Source organism: Gorilla gorilla, chromosome 3 (genome assembly GCF_029281585.2).
Source record: "Gorilla gorilla gorilla isolate KB3781 chromosome 3, NHGRI_mGorGor1-v2.1_pri, whole genome shotgun sequence".
NCBI classification, from domain to species: domain Eukaryota; kingdom Metazoa; phylum Chordata; class Mammalia; order Primates; family Hominidae; genus Gorilla; species Gorilla gorilla.
In genome coordinates, this window is record NC_073227.2 from 197,232,922 (window position 1) to 197,253,143 (window position 20,222).

At 37.3% G+C, this 20,222-nt stretch overlaps 1 protein-coding gene across 1 annotated transcript in view; it reads right to left on the reverse strand.

Annotated features, from left to right (window-relative positions):
- The window catches only part of ASB5 (ankyrin repeat and SOCS box containing 5), a 53,276-nt gene extending 34,522 nt beyond the window's left edge, over positions 1 to 18,754 (reverse strand). The window contains exon 1 of the mRNA XM_004040659.5: positions 18,470 to 18,754. Coding sequence (XP_004040707.1) covers positions 18,470 to 18,665 — 196 coding nt within the window. The 5' untranslated portion in view covers positions 18,666 to 18,754. The remainder of the gene's footprint in view (positions 1 to 18,469) is intronic.
- Positions 18,755 to 20,222: the final 1,468 nt, after the last annotated feature.

The window sequence follows — 20,222 nt, forward strand, 5'->3', positions numbered from 1 at the left end:
GGGACTCACTGCTCTCCCTGATTGGGAGAGCAGATCTGCTGAATGTCTGCTCTACCACTGAGGGTAATAAGAGACTTCAGTTCTTCTCCCATTGGTGCTGAGAAGTAACAGGGCATTCGAGAAGACCTAGGAAATTTCTCCTCATATGAAACTGTGCTTGGTGGAGAGGATGAGAAAACATGGAGTTAGACGAGTGCTCCAGAGGGCTGGGGAAGCAAAATTTCCAACAGCATTCTTTAAGTGACCTTAGGCCATCCTTAAAAGAAAGTGAGTTGGCTGGGCACGGTGGCTCACGCCTGTAATCCCCGCACTTTGGGAGGCCGAGGCAAGCGAATCACGAGGTCAGGAGATGGAGACCATCCTGGCTAACACAGTGAAACCCCGTCTCTACTAAAAATACAAAAAATTAGCCGGGCGTGGTGGCGGGCACCTGTAGTCCCAGCTACGCGGGAGGCTGAGGCAGGAGAATGGCGTGAACCCGGGAGGTGGAGCTTGCAGTGAGCCGAGATCGCACCACTGCACTCCAGCCTGGGTGACAGAGTGAGACTCCATCTCAAAAAAATAAAAAAAAATAAAAAAGAAGGTGAGTTAAGTGAAATATCACCTGCAAGGCCACAGGGAGTGTCCTAAAATAATGATGATTACACATTATTTGGTGACTCAGTGCAGCTGTTCTGAGTTCGGTCAAGTACATTTACGTTCTGGAATAGGGTGGCTGAGGTCATGGGCGTGATAAATTCACAAAAGGTAGCTTGGGTTCTTTGTGCTAAAAGTTTCTCTGGCCAGGAAACTGATTCACCAAAAGTCAAAATAAATGTGCATAGCATTATTTAGCATTCAGAGCTAAAAGTGGACGTAGAAATCATTTTCTTTAGCCATTCACAAATGGCTTCAAAGAGCCCGAGCAGTTCAATAAAGTACCTCAGAGTGTGCTGGAAAAGTGTGGGCTGTCTCCCATCAGGGTAGCTTCCACTCTCAGCTTTACAAAATGACCTTCCAGATCACAAAAGAAAGGCCCAATGGCTTTAGAAAAGATTCAAAAACCAGTGATCCTGTCTGACTCCTTCATTTTGCAGATAAAGAAACAGGTCGAGAGAGGGGAGGTGGTATTCTCAAAGCGGCTCATAGGGCTGTCAGCAAAACAAGACAGGAACCGAGATTGTCTGCTTCTGACTTGGACTCTTTCCAATGTACTAGATTGCTAGTTAACGCCACATGTGAACAAATCTAAACCAGTGAATATAAAACAAGGAAGACAGAAACAGATCTCTCATCACCAGCACCTACATCATAAGGTTTTCATAAAGATTAAATGCGTTTATAATGGTACTTGTTTAGAGAAGTCCCTGGCATGTACATAAGAACTGGGCATTTACCATTCTTATAAAATGACACTTTTCTGGTCCTTTCATTCTTTTTACCCACTTTGTTCACACACTGTTTTATCTACCAACTGCCAGCTTGAAATTTTTAAAGGGTCGCAAATCCATACAAGGAATAAAATCAACAATCTGTGTTCTCTAGTCTGAGGACAACAGCTGCCGAGGAGAAAATCTGATCTGCACCATGGACAAGGACTTCATGTAAGAACCATTTTACACATAAACCTTCTCCTCCCCATGGCTCTAGCCACAGATAGTTTTATCACTGCTTAACCGTGTGCTCATGGGAGGTTTAGCCTCTGACAGCAGTTGGGACGTTTTATGTTGATACTTTTAATGAAAATCAAACGTATTTGCAGAAGTGTATCTTAGCAGAAAGCACAGAAAGTCAGGAGTCCCAGATGTGCTGGCCTCAACTCCAGTTTTACATGCCAAGGTGGCATCCCGTCCATGCTGGCAGGACAGCGGGTGTCCTGCAGATACTGTGCCTTTGTCCAACTATCTCCAAACAGGAGACCTCGCTCACTATGGGAGCTGCTTCCTTCTCTTTCCCTTGCTTTACAGTGACTGCAGGAAAATAGATTTCCCATCGCTGGAGACAGATCATCCCTCCCATCGGAATCTTCTAGCAGCCTATGTATGAATAAGCCAGTTGTGTGCATGCGCAAAAGTAAGATTTCTATTTCTTGTTTGTTTAATCATTCTTACCTTTGTTAACTAAAACAGATACAAAAGGATTTAGGACACAAGCATCAATGCAGAGTACCTGGAAGGGTGAAGATCTAAAGTCCAGAGTGGCTGTTTTTAGCAGGTACCGATTCTCAGTTTTACATCAACCGTAGCCCTTCCTGTGACACCATCTAACACTTGATAATTTTCGGGTCTGCTTGAGAGAAAAAAGCGAGTAATCTCCTTGTCAGTTATAGTTCCCATACCTGGTGTCTGTGATGTTTTCTCTTTGCCACACATACTTTGAAGTACCATATTGAGCATTCAATCTTAAATACACAAACAATGTTTAATAATATTCCGGCCGGTTGCAGTGGGTCACGTCTGTAATCCCAGCATTTTGGGAGGCTGAGGCAGACGGATCACTTGAGGTCAGAAGTTTGAAACCAGCCTGGCCAACATGGTGAAACCCCGGCTCTACTAAAAATACAAAAATTAGCCGGGCACGGTGGCGCGTGCCTGTAATCCCAGCTACTCAGGAGGTTGAGGCAGGAGAATCGCTTGAACCCAGGAGGCAGAGGTTGTAGTGAACCAGGATCACGCCACTGCACTCCAGCCTGGGCAACACAGCGAGACTCTGTCTCATTAAAAAAAAAAAATTGTTTGAAGATTGGCTCAGAAAGCTTAAAAGATTAAGAATAAAAATGTATTCAATTAAAAATGGAGAATCAAAAGGTGAACAAGCAGTGTTCTTTACTTAAAGGAAAACGATCTTCGAGTTAATAAGACATGAAAAAATACTTGAATACATTAGCAGCCATTAACTGATTCTAGTTAAAGAGAAACACATAGGACCAGCATGATTGCTCACGCCTATAATCCCAGCATTAGGCAGAGGCGGGAGGATCACTTAAGCCCAGGAGTTCGAGACCACCCTGGGCAAGCAACATGGCTAGACCCCATCTCCACAAAAAATACAAAAATTAGCCAGGCATGGTGGTACACACCTGTAGACCCAGCAACTCAGGAGGTTGAGGCAGGAGGATGGATTGAGTCCAGGAGCTTGAGGCTGCAGTGAGCTATGATCACAGCACTGCACTCCAGTCTGGGTGACAGAGCAAGACCTTGTCTCAAAAAAAAAAAAAAAAAAAAAAAAGAAAGAAAGAAAAGAAAAAGACACGCATATAAAATATTTTTATTTGGCGGAGTGTGCAGGGGTGCTGTTCTAATGCCACTTTTGTGAGGTTAAAAGAAATCGGGAAAAGGGACAATATGTCTGATTAAGAAGAAGGAATGGAAGGCATTACTTATAGATTCAACTTCAGACAGTATTGATTTTCTGTCTTCACTTGTTGTTTGAAAATTAACTTCCAGAATCAATATCCATTAACACTTATTCAGTGCACATGCACCCGCAACATTCAGCTAGGGACAGTTAGAACAGGTACCATCCTGCATTGAAAAGGGTAACAAATTCCATTCACTTAAGTTTGAGTCCCCTCACTTTCTCCCTTCCTCTTTCCCTTTCTTCCTTCCATGAATATTCATTAAGAACCTGCCATGTGCTGGCATTTGTCTAAATTCCAAAGATGAAGTGAATCTGTCTTCATATGGCATACAAGCTAGTAATGATATTGACTTGATGAGATGGTCAGTATTGAGTTTGTTTAGGCTGTCATGAAGATGGGGAAAAAGCCACACGGAAAATATTAAGATAATCCATGTCTTGCTGGGGTTGGTACAAAGACTCTGAAAGACAGATTGCAATCCAATACAGATATTAGCTCTAGACAAAGGACACTGCCTGTTTCATAATATAAAGAAACAAAATCTCACAAATGGTAAGAATGCATGATGTCAGAAGCAATGTCAGAAGACCAGGGCTCGCATTTTTACTTTCCTCTAAGATCAATAACCTTGAGCAAATGCCTCTGCAGTTGAAAGCCTTTTTTCTTCTCTACAAAGGAAGCATAACATAATACCATTACCTTATGTAGGGCACAGTTATGAGGATTATGGCATGTGTGAAAGTTTGTGAATTATAACAAAAATATAATGTATTATCATTACATTAAAGTGTGAGGTAGGGCATGTTCAGGTCAAAGCCTAGGAAAAGAAAACGTCAAAAGAGACTGACTATACACATGTACTAAGTCCAGTTACAAAACTTTGAGAAACATGAGACTTACTTTATGTTGAAGAGGATGTTTACTTTTTTCCATTTCTCATTGTCTCCTGTCTTCAAATATTAATCACATAATATATACTGGAAAAACAACTCACAGATATACCTCAATTTTTAAAAATGTAGTCTAAAAAATGTACATTTATAAAACAGATTGTTTATTTCCAAAGGACAAAATTCAGTGATTTACTAAAAGTTCTTTTATACACAATTTATAAAGCACAACAGTGCACACATTCTGGTAAACTTTTTGACTGGTATTTTACCAAGTTTCAAACATAGCTTTTAAAGAACCTAGGATTTAGCTATTTTGAAAAATAGTTCATATTAAACAGGCAAAAACTGGAAGCATTCCTGCTGAGAACTGGAACAAGACAATGATGCCCACTCTCATTACTCCTGTTCCTATAATATTGAAAGTCCTTGCCAGAGCAATCAGGCAAGAAAAAGAAATAAAAGGCATCCAAATAGAAATCATTGAACTATCTCTTTTTGCTGATGATGTGATTCTTTACTTAGAAAACTCTAAGAACTCTAGCAAAGGTCTCCTAGAACTGATAAACACCTTCAGTAAAGTTTCAGGATACAAAATTAATGTACAAAAATCAGCAGCATTTCTATACACCAATAACACTGAAGCTGAGAGCCCAATCAAGAACACAATCTTGATTTACAATAGCTTGCATTTTACATTTACAATAGCTGCAACAACAACAACAACAAAATACCTATGAATGTATTTAACCCAGAGGGTGAAAGATCTCTTTGAGGAGAACCACAAAACAGTGTAAAAGTCATCATAGATGATCCAAACAAAAAAATTCCATGCTCCTGGATTCGAAAAATCAGTATCGTTAAAATGGCCATACTGCCCATAGAAGTTTACAGATTCAGTGTTACTTCTGCCAAACCAGGAACATCATTTTTCACAGAACTAGAAAAACCTATTATAAAAGTAAGATGGAACTATGGAACCAAAAAAGAGCCTGAAGAGCCACAACAATCCTAAGCAAAAAGAACAAAGCCAGAGGCATCACATTACCAGAATCCAAACTATACTCTAAGGCTACAGTAACTGAAACAGCGTGGTAGTGGTGCAAAAACAAATACATAGACCAATGGAACAGAATAGAGAGTGCAGAAATGCTGCATACCTACGGCCCTCTGATCTTCAACAAAGTTGACAAAAATAACAATGGGGAAAGGACTCCCTATTCAATAAATGATTCTGGAATAGCTGGCTAGCTATATGCAGAAAATGAAACTGGACCCTTCCTTACACCACATACAAAAATTAATTCAAAATAGATTAAATATTTAAATGTATTATTAGCATTATTCCTTAAAAGTCTATTAGAGACTAGCAAGACTGAGCTATGTCCTAAAACTTTTAGGGGCTGTCATATATGGCTGTGTTATTCAAAAACGTTACTCTCAAGTTTGCAGTTCACCATAAGATATTCCATTTTGAGAGAGTTCTTTGTCCTTCATCATATTCCTGCCAAGCTTTGAGTAGTAAAAACTCATTTCTGACTTGAGGCTGAGATTCACACCTGCCTACATCACATAGGAGAAAGCTAGCATCTCAGATCTTGCAACTAAGAGCATTAATTTTCGCACTGTTTTTATTATAATTTTGTTCCCTATTGTTAACATTTATGGTATAATGGTCTCATAGCAAAGAAAGAATACAAAAATCATTCTTTGCATTTTATTATTTTCTCATTGGAGGCTTAGCCACCTTCAGACAGGCTTTGCAGTGGCCTGGTAAAGGGGCAAGGGTTCCTGGAAAGCTCAGTTTTAGGATCGATGCTTTCTAAACCTGTGCATAAGGCTCCAGATAATTCAAAATATGAATTCAAGTTTGAGGTCTTTCAATGATTCTATGAGATAATTCCATATCTTCATTTCCAAATATACTCTCCTTATTTTTAAATGGTTTGTTTTTCTTTTTTCTCATAAGGAAAAAAACTTTCTGTAAGATATGACAAGGAAAACTATGTTTTGCCAGGCGTGGTGGCTCATGCCTGTAATCCTAGCTCTTAGGGAGGCCGAAGCAGGTGGAAGGCTTGACCTCGGGAGTCTGAGACCAGCCTAGGCAACATGGTGAAACCCCGTCTCTACCAAAATTACAAAAATTAGCTGGGCATGGTTGCTTGCACCTGTAGTCCCAGCTACATGGGGGGCTGAGGCGGGAGGATTGCTTGAGCCTGAGGCAGAGGTTGCAGTGAGCCAATATCGCACCACTGCACTCCAAGCAAAAAAGAAAAGAAAAACTATGTTTTGGTCACTTCCTGAAGAGACCAGCTGGCAGAAAGGAGCAGAGAAAATAAAGGAAAAAAGCCAAATCCCTGAACTAGCTGACTCAGTTCTTTGTTGTGAATGTTGTCATTAGATTTTGTCTTTCGCTATCAGCTGCCAGAGATTATGAGAAAATAAAATAAAAGGACAAGAGTCTTTTAAGAAGGATGGTTTGGCAAAGGACGTTACTATCTGGTGCTTTGTTGTGTGCTGGAGGTTAAGCAGCTTTGACTCTTTCTGTGGCACTGACTATAATGGAGAGCCAAGAATTTGCCAAGACTTGCCATTGTTACATGCTGTTATGTAACTCATCAAAGAGTTCTTTCAGCGCAACCCAGGCTTTCCCACAGGACAACCATGACCAGGTATTTGACCAAATGCGCCCAGGAAAACATTTCTGTTTGAAGAATTTCTGTCAAGAAAAGTTTCTTGGACAGAATAAGATTGTAGAAGAAATTTCTGCAAGTAATTTTAAAACTCCCAACTCTGAACTAGCCTTCCCAACCTTAACATTCTGCCTAGGTCCTGGTCACACTAGCCAAACTCTGCATTACTTTGCTCCAATCCTATGGAACAGCTCAGAATGTCTTACTTTCCTTTGTATCAGAGGGAGTACCTGCAAAAACATACCTTGAGTCTTAAAGGCATAAAATAAATGGCTTATTTTTGGCAAGCTTTGTATTTTCTGTCTTTCAAAATAGTTATAGTTCTCCAATATATTTCCTTTTATATAGAAAGGGCCAGTCGACAAGGCACATGGATGGCACAGAGACCTCATGCACACGAGGCTTTGATTTTGCCACTCACCCCGTGTTTATTCGGTGAGAAAGACCATGGAGTGGAAGAGGAATCTGGGTTGGAATTCTGCTTCTTCTAGTTAATTACCACCCGAGAAAACTGACAACTTACTAAGCTCTTTAGAGCTTCAGTGAATTGTTACATTGGCAGATAAATCAAGCTGACCTCTGAAACGATCTAACCAAAGAGCTAATATGATTCTGGGGTAGAACACCTGCTTAGTAGACAGGTCCTGGTATTATATTATGTGCTTGTAGTAACCGTTTGGCAAACATAGTTAATTTATTAGAATGTTAATGTTACTATCTTTTCCTACTGATGCTTTCCTGTGTTACTAAATTGTAGGCAATTCTATCCTGTTTTTGAATTTTTTTAAAAAGTATGATACAGAAAGCTAACATCTATAGAGTGTTGACTTTACGCCAGACACTGTGGCAAGTGATTAAGGTAATAAATTATATCTCATATAAGATTTCTATGAATCCTCTCAAGTAGTATCAATACTTCCATTAAACTGAGATCTACAGACGTTAAGCAACTTTCCTGAGATCACACAGCTAGAAAATGCTACAACTATGACAGAACAATTTATGTCTGGGTCAAACATTGTGCAATATGCAAGGGGTTTTTAACCTCCATTTTCTCTTTTTTTAAGGTCTTTTATTCATTCTACAACCATTTGCTGACTTTCTTCAATATCCAAAGCAGTGTTTTTCCTGCATGCCATTGAGAGTTATTTCAAGGACCAAGTGACTTTGGTCTAGGAAATTGAAATTTTCTTCTCCATAATAAAAGCAGTTTTGACTGATCTACTTTTCTTGTAGCCCGTTAAAATTCAGTCTCTAGTCAAGTATTTGGCAAGAATCACAGGTTTGTCTCATGAGCCTTAGGTTAATTATAAAGTACATAGTTTTTTTTCTTCTACTTAAAAACATTGTCTTTCAAAAGTAATGGAATATTCATTATAATGCTATAGAACCAGGTTTGTAGTCATTTTGTACATGCTTTCTAAAATGGAGCTTTAAACCTACAAAATCTCGATCACTGAATTCAATTAAGTTTCGTAAATAAAAATAAAAATGCTTTTTCAAAAAAATAGTATCATCAGTTTCAGTAGACTCCAAATACTAAGCTTACTTAAACAGATTTCTTTTCACATTCTTGGAATGTCACACCAATTAGATATGCAACTATTGTTTTGGGACTTAATGTTCAGTAAAGGTTTTTTTTCTCCAACCAGAGCCAGTCTTGTTTTGTTGGTTTATTTGAGTAATGGTAAGTAGCCAGAAAACTTAGCCCCTATACTAGATTCTACTTGAGCAGTTTCATCATAACTATGGTGGGTGGGAGAGAGAGAGAAGGAGAAAGATGCTTACGGTTTCATTTTACTCTTTTTCTTTTAGTTCTTGGAGTTACAATGAAGTGTTTATTCTTTCCTGGATGCAACAGATCTGCGACCTGTGTATTTGAGCTCTAAAGAATTAGCACTTTTTCCTTTTCCAAATTCATGATTCTAGATCACAGGTCAAGATGGAAGTAAGACACAAAACTTCCAAATTCAAGAATTCATTAGGTGCATCATTTCATTCTAAAAATGAACTATTACTTTTACTTGATGAATGATGGAAACACCATTTCTCTAGTGAATGAAGTAGAATTTGGAAAACACAAGTGCCCATAAATCTCCTCAGTGGCTAATCAAAGATGTATTTGGTTGCTACTGAGGGGTTGAGTCACTACCAAAGTCACCGCTGTTTCCATGGTCATTATTTAACAGCTCTTGTAGTGCATTGAGTCTGCTTTAGAAGAAGTCTTGAGACTGCTTTAGAAGAAGGATTGCTTCCTTTCTCACTTTGACAGCCTTACCTGATTCAATTCACAAGGGACTTTGCGGCATTATGATGGTGAAGAGCAGATTTGCAATGGATGGGCCTTAACTTAAATTTTATCATTGTCAGCTTTCATTTAAATCACACTGCACACTTGACAGTTGAGGTGAGCCAGTGCTTCTATTTAAAAACATGAATGGCATTTTGGTGTTAAATTTCAGTTTGTTTGTACTCTACCCGTAGTTTAAGACTATAAGCCTTCTGGAAAGAGTATGTGTATTTCTGAAGGTTTCTATTTTACTCAGTGGGTACTGGTGGCATGGAAATTCTAGCTGCCCTGATAGAGAGACGATGCCTTCCTGACATTTCACATAGTTATGTACATGCCTGACAGGCCCCAAATGTTTGCTGCTCATCTAATCCCTAGGAAAGAATTTCGAAAGGATATTCAGCTATGACTCATATTATCAGATGGTTAGGTTCTGTAAAGATATGTGTAACAAATAATATTTTCCATGAACTGGGACAGTCTAGTTTTAAATATTATTTTATCCCTTTCTTTGAAGAAAAAATTATTACTATTTTAAAGCCCAACTTATGAAGATTTATGAAAGTAGAGTTGTTCTGTTCAAAAGGGGGAAGGGGACCCATGGGGACCTTGCCCCTCACACCACCCTAGCTTCTGAGCCCCTCACGGCCTTCTAGAAAAATCTTAAATCTACCTTAAATATGGGATATTAATCTATCTTAAATCTATAAAACAGATTTTTAAAATCCTTTTCCATGGTAACCAATGAGGAATTGTAGAATGAGGATTGAGAAAAAAATCATCTAATATATGTTCACCTTTAACCTAAATTTCACAGAGTGGACTTGTTTAATCACAGACCACCTGGAAGATTCTTTCAGTATTCATTTAACAATTTATGATACTCCTTAAGCCTCTCTCTCCCTGACATGATATTCTTTGGGCATTTGCAGTCTAAAAAGCCAACGGTCTGCTTTGTAGCATTGCTGAGGGAAGGCTGGAAAGAATAAATGACTTGTTCCCTATGCAGCTGATAATGTTTTGTTTTGTTGTTGCTGTTGTTTGTTTTTGTTTGTTTGTTTTGTTTTTTTGAGACGGAGTCTAGCTCTGTTGCCAGGCTAGAGTTCAGTGGCGCAATCTCGGCTCACTGCAACTTCCGCCTCCCAGGTTCAAGGATTCGTAGGTGGGATTACAGGCACGTGCCGCAACGCCCAGCTAATTCTTGTATTTTTAGTAGAGATGGGGTTTCACCTTGCTGGCCAAGATGGTCTCAATCTCCTGACCTCGTGATCCACCTACCTCAGCCTCCCAAAGTGCTGGGGTTACAGGCGTGAGCCACCACGTCGGCAAGAAATGCGAAAAGTTCTACATCACTAGTAAGCAAATGCTTTCTGTCTTTTTAATTTTTAAAAATTATTTGACGGTGGCTTTGGAGGAAGAGGTGTTCCAAATACTTCACCTGCTTTTAATGGCATGGTTTATCTGTCACTGGGGATAATTGTTCTTCTCTCCTCTGCAGTTTAGAAAATGGGCTTAATTGCTAAAATTGTTGCCCAAATCCACAGAATTACCTTGGAACCACTCTGAGGATGCGCAGTGCTGAGTCAGTGTTGGGGAGGTATTCCATCTTCTCTGAGATGTACTTCATGAAACACACATAATGACATATTAAATCATTATACCAAGTATTTTGTAAAATATTTATGGTGGTAATTATTTCCGTCATTAGCTAGCGACCCTTTTTCCTATGCTGAATCCTGTAAAGGCATTAGAAAGTTCTTAACAGAACTTCTGACTTTTAGATATATGCTTCGAAATGTGTGTTTATTTTTCCCATTAGCATCAACCACTCAACTTACGTTTCTTCATCCCTGACATTTATACTTCCACCTTTGCTCCAGATGAGACAGGCTTGTTTGGCTCCACATTCTAAACTTTTCCTCTTTTTTTCTTTATATTTAGCTTGGTTTCATCTCCACATCTACATAACCAAATATGTTCTGCCTTTGGATTTCTGCCTTAAGCTCTGCTTTATTTATGAAGTGCTTACAGTCTCAGATGACCTCAATCTCTTCCCTTTCTGACTTAGAGGAGAACATCAATTGCAAAACATGACTGTTTTCCTTTTAGCGCCATATGGTTTTCTACCTCCTTGCTGTTTAGGTTGTCTTACTTCTGCAATGTTTGGCTCCACTCATCCAAGTCTTCTGCTTTTACTCATATATCACACATGGCAAACATACACATATATATAATACAGAAATTATATACATGATATAGTATGCATTTTATATGTTAGTTATGTATTACATATTATAGTTATTAAATACTATATATATTATAGATATGTTGGTATATGTGCATGTAGTACACAACATTGTGCCAGGAAGAGAGTAGATATCCCAGTCTTTATTCAACTAAGCTACATTCAAAGCTATAGCAGTTATGGCAATGAATAAGAAAAATAGCTTATTTTAATAATTCACTGTCTTCTAAAAGAGATAGTAAATTGAGAAGCAGAAAGTTAAGACCTAGTTTTCATTCCTTTTCTATCTTTACTATGTAAAAAATTTTAAAACGTTGACAATATCAACGTCCCCTATCAAAGTACACAAAATCCATTTTGAAATTTTTTCATCAAAATATTTTTCATTTTTCACAAAGCATACTTGTGTCCTTCCTAAAAATAAATTCTTTTAACAACAGAACTCTGAGCCTAAGATAAAGCTTTAGGTAAGAGATATATGAGTCAGAAATAACAAATTGAGAAGTGAAAAAGTTGGTAGGAAGTGAAGGTGGGGACTTGGCAAGTTTTTGAGCATTGTGAATAAGGATGCATGCTTAGTTGTGTGAGAGAATGTGTGTATTGTTAGTACGGCTTGTGTAACTGGCATATCCTAGGCAGAACCATTCTTAGCTCTACATACATTTCTCTGTATAGCACCTTCCCATAGCACCTTCTTTAATCTTGTAAAATAGCAATTTCCATGTTCTAAAATTACTTGCCTATCCATCTTTCTTCCACTAAACTGTGTACACTGTTGGGAAAGACAGTGGTTAGTTTCTATAGTTTATCCTTAGGGCCTAGCACAATGCCTTTGACCTGGTAGATACATAAATAAGTGTTGGGCAAGTACATTATGTTGTAAGTAATAAATGAGCAACTAACTGAATGATTAAAGGAAGGAAGAGATGAACAAAACATATAAGAATATTCCTAGGAAAACTGATCCCTCCTAAACTGTCACCACCTATGTCAATTTTTTAACTTAAAAAATTTATGCATTTCTCCAAATCTAAAGTTATTAAGTGCTATGGTTTGGATATTTGTCCCCTCCAAACCTCATGTGGAAATTTGATCCTCAATGTTGGAGGTGTAGAGTCTAATGGAAGATGTTTGGGTTATGGGGATGGATCTCTCACGGATAGATTAATGCTTGCCCTCCCTCCCTTGATGCTGAGTGAGTTCTCACTCTATTAGTTTTGGAGAGTTCTGGTTGTTGAAAAGCACACACACCTGCCCCCACTCTCTTGAGTCCTCTCTTACCATGTGATCTCTGCACATGCTGGCTCCCCTTCCCTTTAGTCATGAGTGGAAACAGCCTGAGGCCCTCAGCAGGCACCAGAATCATGAGCTAAGTAAACCTGTTTTCTTTCCCCAGCCTCAGCTATTCCTTTATAGTAACACAAAATGAATAAGAAACAGAAGGAGAGGAAAAGCATTAATACATTAAAATTTGACAGAGTCTTTTCTAAACTTGGAAGTTTGTTCCCAGATTTCATTTTTGATTTGCAGGATTATAATGGTTTCTTCCACAAAAGTGTTTAGGCATTTCTGAAAAAGTAGAGCTTGGACAAAATTAAAACCTCTTTGAAAAAAAAATAGTAGCACTTTTGAGTATAATGTCATGTATTTTGTCATACAAGAGCAGTTCTATCGATTCCAGTTATTCTTCTGTGGAGTTGTTCCACCTACGTATAGAAAATGGTCCAAAAACTTCCACATATTGAGAATATTTACCTTTATATAATAAAGATATTATTAAGAAGTCATCCTACAGATTTGCTACAGATTCTTTGCTGAGATTCTCAGAATGTCCCTAAGATAACTAATCTCATGCAGAGGTAACCAGCAGCACCAAAAGTCACAGGAAACAAGTTGCTCCTCAGAAACAGGTATAAAGAATACTACTGCTTCTATTGCTAGCATTGGCTGTAAAGCTAAATTCCTAAAGTTGCTTTTAAACCTAGGATGGAGTTTATTAATGGAGAAAAAAAAGATATTACATCAAATTCTTACTGCTTTTCCTATCCAGGTTACACTATTCTCCAAAATGCCAAGTTCACCTGCCATTCAGCTTAAGGTCACACATTTATACTATGTCCTATTTCCAAGTGTCTACCACAGACTTGACAAAAAAAAATTGCATGATTAATGGCAACCCTAAAACAAAACTTATGAAATCACAAGCATAAATATTCTATATGATGATTCTACATACATTGTGTATTCTACATAAAATCTCAACCGTGAAAGGAGCGCCTGAAGAGCTTGAGTGTCACCAGACTGTTTCTCAAGCAGCCTCACAGAGACACGTTATCCTGATGAATTTTCCACAATCCAAAATTTGGTCCATGGCCTTGCAGGCTCAGAAATCTGTCAGCAAAGCTGGAGTAAATTTACATCTCAGAAGTGGACTTACAACTCAACGAACACAAAATACTGTTGATTGATATCAAGATGCAAATATATTAATTTGCAATAAGACCTATAAATGCCAGATGGACTAAAACAGTCCTGAGGGCAAGCTGGCACATTTTCTTTCTGTGGGCAGATCAAGATGGGAGCCAAGTCACAATCAGAAGCCTTGGTGTTTAAAAATATAAATTGGAATGAAAAGAATACATTAAATAAATCAAATGCAAGACTAGAATTCAGATTCTAACTCCATTACTTCCTGATTTACTTTGATATTTCCCAGTAGGGATAGGTATGTAACCTACCAGACTCACCAAGCTCTAAGGGTCCACTTTCAGGGGGTGGCCTTGGCTGGAGGCTGCCTGCAGACTTGACCTGTGTGGCTAATCAGTCTTCTGATTGACATGTTAATATCTAACTCTGGGAGAAAAAGCTATGTTAAAATGAAAAAAGTTATATGTGAAAATGTTACTCTAAGGTACCATTTTCTCTTTCTGCCAATTTAAAGGCTATTTGAATGCTATTTACAGGCATCATCAGATTCTTTCTTTCTTTCTTTTCTTTGCCTTTATTTTTTGTTGTCATTCTATGTTTTCTGTCCGTACCACTATTACCAAACTAGTCTAGGTCCTCATCTCCTCATGGCAAGGTCCTAACTGGTCAACTTATTTCAAATCTCTCTCGTCCAACTCCAAAGAATATTACTATATAAATCTACTTTAAATTATGGTTTAATACATACCCTTTTTTATTTTCCCACCTTCTTTCATACCAACAACTTTCAATGACTCCTACTGCCTTCAAAGTTAAGTCTGAATTGTTTAGCATGGCATTCAAATTCCTTCACATCTGGGCCCAACTTATTGTTACTTTTCTACTGCATGAACTCTCCACTCCAGCCAAATCTACTGACTCCCAACAGTCCATGTGCACCCATAAATCCATGCCTTGCTCATTCCTGGAGTCACCTCAAGCTCTGCCTCCTCTTTGAAGGTATCTCTGAAAGTACAGATTAGAAAATGACCCATTCATTCTTTAGAGTCATTTGGCAGTGAGTGTCCTGGAAAGTGACTATTATCTGTAGATAGCCTATCTCCTCAATTAGAATGCAAACTTAAGGAGGAGAACAATACATTTTGCCTTTTATGTATACCGTATCCTCAGTGTCTTGATATCATGGGTGCTCAAAAAATCAATGCTTAGAACTTGTCTTGTCCATTTGTAGCAAAAACTGCTAAACTTCTTCAGAGTCTAACACAGAACTTGAAAAGCATTGCCTTTAACAGAAGAGAAGAGCTGCCTCTTGAAGTATCTTTGGGAGTCAAGAAGTTTATGGCTTCTTCTAGGCCTTTGGTATGATTTCATCAAATTAATACATTTCTCCACATCCTCATTCTCTCTGTATACTGTGTAATATTTCAGTATAGCCTTGAAAGCCTGGTAGTCTCCCTGCTGGTTTCAAAGTAAAGAGTTAGCTTCAAGAATAGACTAGGCCTCTGATACATAAAGATTGTAATCAGGACACTTAGCAGGAAGGATGATACAGGAGGTAGTTATACAAAAAAGCAAAGCAAAGAATAGGCCCCTGCAGTATGATGATGAGGGTGATAAAAGTCTTTAGAGATGAAAAGATAGATTTATAAAGTTTAATGAAATAGCAAAAGGATCCAGAAGGAAATATCTTAAGCTATTTTTAGATACCATTTAGCTTTTCAGCATTCTCATGAGTAATCATACCTTGGTCTCAAGTCTGATAGGAAAGAGCTTTAAAAAAAAACCCAGATATTTGTCTAATACAATCAGCTGATTTGCAATAATATCTAAGAAAATTACCAGTTGCTTTTATTTCACACCAAAGTACTACTGCTCATGGGGAGGGCATCCAGCATGTTGTCAACAGGGTCTTCGGTGATTATGAAAGACATGAAAATAATACACGCCATCTCTTATTTCATGGAATTTGGCAACTCCACATCAGAAATGTTGGGGAGCAGTCTGGCTAAGCCTTGAAAGTAGGAATGAGAAACCCAATTCAAAGTGGAATGAAGGTGATAATCTCTCCCAGGAAGGAGGAAATTGCTGGATTAAACAGAGATAATTAAGCCTAATTAGTGACTTATAAAGACACAAACAAAATAAAAAATGTTTACTTATAGTAAATAAAAGAAAAAGCTATGTTAAAATGTAGAAAGTAATAATTTTCCTGGGCAAGAAAGAATGAATGCTTAGAAGATTAAGAAAGAGTTTTATAAGGTACCTGATTTGCTCTCTTAATGTTAAAATAAAATTAGAAACAAATTATGCTTACATTGAATTAAAATTATAATACTATATTCTATTGTTTCATATACAGATTAATGCATGATAATAGAGGGGAAATTTTTGTTAAATACCTCTAACATTAAAAATAACACAAAACAAAATTTTTAAAAACTTTGCTTCCATTTTATATTTCCAGGAAAAGTGTTTCCTATTAATTGATATTGATTTCCTTTTTTCCTTCCTTCTTGAGACAAAAAATCCTAGAGTTCTAATTTATTTTAAAATAGAATCCTAAAAGTATATGGAACGTGGAAACCATTGCATATAGTCCCATGATTTCCCAGCGTAAGCACACTAAGATCAGTCTAATGAGGAGATGAGTGTTTCTCTTTATTTGAAAATATGTACAAAAAGGAGCTTCAATGGCCTCCTCTAAAACCCTTTTCAACCCACAAAAATGTTTCTTCTGTTTAGGCAATATTTCATGTGTTAATGTAAAGCAATTCTCATAACACATAGACAAGATCTGATTATGAAGTAATGTGCTACAGGCCGCCCATGAGGGTAAATTTTACCACTTTATGATCATGTAAGCTGTTTACTCGTGTATCTGCAAATATGGCTTTTGTTTTAAAATTTAGTTTTCTATGTTTGCTGTTTTGTACACAAATATTCCATTTGCCAACTAAATTTTTTATGTACAGATGAATCACATAGTGTATATGTCACATTTTGATACAGTTCAGGCCTGGCACGGAGGCTCACACCTATAATTCCAGAGCTTTCGGAGGCTGAGGCAGGAGGATCCCTTGAGCCCAGGAGTTTGAGACCACCTTAGGCGGACAAGGTTGAGACTCTGTCTCTACAAAGAATAAAATTAGCCAGGCATGGTTGTGTGTCCTAGCTACTTAGGAGGCTAAGGCAGGATGATCCCTTGAGCCTAGGAGTTCAAGGATGCAGTGAGAATTGAGCCACCACACTCCACTACACTCCAGCTTGGGCGATAATGTTAGCCCCAGTCTCCATAAATGTATAAAATATAGTTCTCTCTGTTCTAAGGCAGAGGTGGTAGGTAAAGGGTTAAATACTGCCTATTTACTTGAGATTTTATCTTCCCTAAAGAGATTCTTATGAACATTTAAATTTTCCTCATTTTGAATGAGAACATCAATTCCTCATGTTGCAAATTGCTTCCTCAGGAAACATGTACTCACTATCTACCTCACACACTAAAAAAGATTTTCCACCTTCACTCAACTTTCCATGTACTAATAGAGTAACCTAGATTTTAAAATGAGTCGCATCCCACATTGAAAAATGTAGGAACATGGATTTTAAGAAGGCAAGCTTTCTACTCTAAGAGAATTTTCTTTCAAGTTTACATGTTTAAATTGTGTGATAGTAAATTTCAATGCTGACAATTTAAGTTGTTTTGGAGGTATTTGGGCTATAAATATTCATGCATGCCTGTTGATTTTCAAATCAGAAATGAATCTGAAGACTATGAGAATTTAAAAATGGCACTTTAAAGCCTGCCATATGAGTCATTTTTATTTTTTAGAGTACTGACCCAATAGAACCTAAATGCTTTTACAACCTTTTGAAGTCAATGGGTAATATTGTTTCTCATTTGGTTTCATGCCACAATTTCTTCTAAAGAACATGGATGCACTTGGCTGCACACATATAAAATTTATTAATTATGTTTCTATCCTTTTATAATCGATTTTTTACAAACTGAGCTGAGCAGTAACAATTCCATCAGAAAAACACATGCCGTCAATCTTCTTTTTGTGTGTGCTTTATTTTAGAGTCAAATGGTTATCTTATTAAAGTTGTGAGAAACCAAATCTTGAAATCCCCTCTTTTTAATAACAATTATTTTACATATAACTAAAGATTTAATTTAAAATTAAACCATCCAGGTACACATTAGAGGACGACTGAAGTGCAGTCAATTACTTCTAAAACTAATCTCTAATATTATGACTTGGCAGATCAAATGTTTAACTTTTTAAAATGTTTCTTAATGGGAATATATATATTTCTATTATATATATATATATATATATTCCTATTATATATAGTATGCCTTCCTTAATCTCTTTTGCAATGATACCTTGATTTTAACCCAAACATTTACATTAAAAAAGTAATTTTCCTTTTTATAAAGCCACGAAGTGAGTTACAAGTATTTCCCTTAACAAAAGTTTATAAAATATTTACCTTGAAGCAGTCTAAAACGAAAACATGTAATTGTGGATCAGATGAAAGTTAAACTCCACTTGAAACAAGAGAGGATTATCATAAACATACCTTGTCCTTGGGTTACTCCATAAAATTCAGCTGCTATCCTTGCCGCTTCCTTGCGGTTGCCTTTCACTATGTAGAAATGACTGAGGATGGCAAGGCTGATTTTCACAAAAAGCTTAAAACAGAACAGCGAAAGTATTGTAAAGTAGACATTGGATAATTGTTGAGCAAACGGCCGATTTTCTTCTAACACCGACATTGCTGCAGAAGAATTTGCGGCAGTCTTTAGTTGGATCCAAGTCTCAAATGTGCCTGGCTCTCGTCCGGGATGCTCCTGAACAGCTGGTCCTTAGGAAAGAAAATATCAGCTGGTAGTGATGCCTACAGCTCAAAATATTTATACACTCCATAAAAGTTCTTCGCAAACTCCTATTGGTCTGAAAATATTCCATGGAAGCAATTGCATCACGTGTCACAAGTCTCCTGACTTTCCATTCTCAATATAAAATGACACTCCACCTCTGTGCTCCAAATTTCAAAATCCAGATATTGAAATATATATGCATATCCCTTCCATTTTATATATTTAGTTATCAAGAACAATTTGAAGACAGTGTATGGGGTTCCCATTGTTAATGTAAATGATATTTATATCAAGTAAAGTTGTCTATCATTTAAGGCTTTAAAATGGCACTGTACTATTTGTAGACCATGAGCTAAATCAGTACACAGTCCGTGGCTTGTATCTTAATGACTACTCATCAAATTAACCAATTACGTTATTTTTACTGATTTAGAAAAAAACATTTTTCTTACAAGTCATTACACTGGAACATCACAGATTAATAACTTAACACGGTTCCTTCATCCAATGGACACTTTTTAAGAACTTGGTATGTGTCAAACCCTTTGCTAGATTTTGAAGTGACAAAGACAAGTAGAATGGTCCCTGCCACAAGGAACTTAGAGTCTAGTGGAGGAAACGGAAAAGAAATCAGGTAAATATAAAGAAGGTAAAAACAGGTATTAAGGGAGCACAAAGAGGAAGCATGTAAACCTGGGAGGGAGGCGTCAGAAAAGACATATCCAAAAGAATTATCAAGTAAACATACGCATTTCATCAAGACTGTCCAAAACCGAGGAAAACAATATACATTTTAGGCCTATAATCTTTGTTAACCCAAATATATTTTATTCATTAATGAAATGCATCTGTATATAGGTATCCTTAGGCAACTTATATTTTAAAAGAGAAATAGAATAAATTATTAAGAAAATGACATACAGCAGCAATATTTTGGCATTTAAGCCAAAAATGATATGCCAAAATACAAAATATCATTTCTTACAGGGAGCTTAGTTACATATTTCTATGACTGGGTTTGGGTCCTGTTGATTGATTGTGGTATTTGCTTCCTAATTCATTTGAGAAGTTCCAAAATAACAAAAAACAAACATAAGAAAATAGAAGTGGCCGTTCTTGGAATAAGGAGCATACCCATGACTGGTCATACTAGTAAGTGTTGTGTGCTTCTCTCCCTCGGTGTATCCATTTTATGCTGAGCATCTTAACTGATTGGACAGATTTACCTGACACATTCCAACACAGGAGAAATGGCTGTAAAATAAATATGTCAAATAAAGCAGGCTGCTTCTTTCCCCAATGAATGAATGGCTCTCAGAAAATAATAATAATAATAATAATAATTAGATCTATATATTAGAAAGAAATTACCAAGCTTCTTATGAAAATGGCCCCGGTATCATTTTCAGAGGCAGATTACTGGCGAGGCAGACATTAATTAGACGCAGTGTG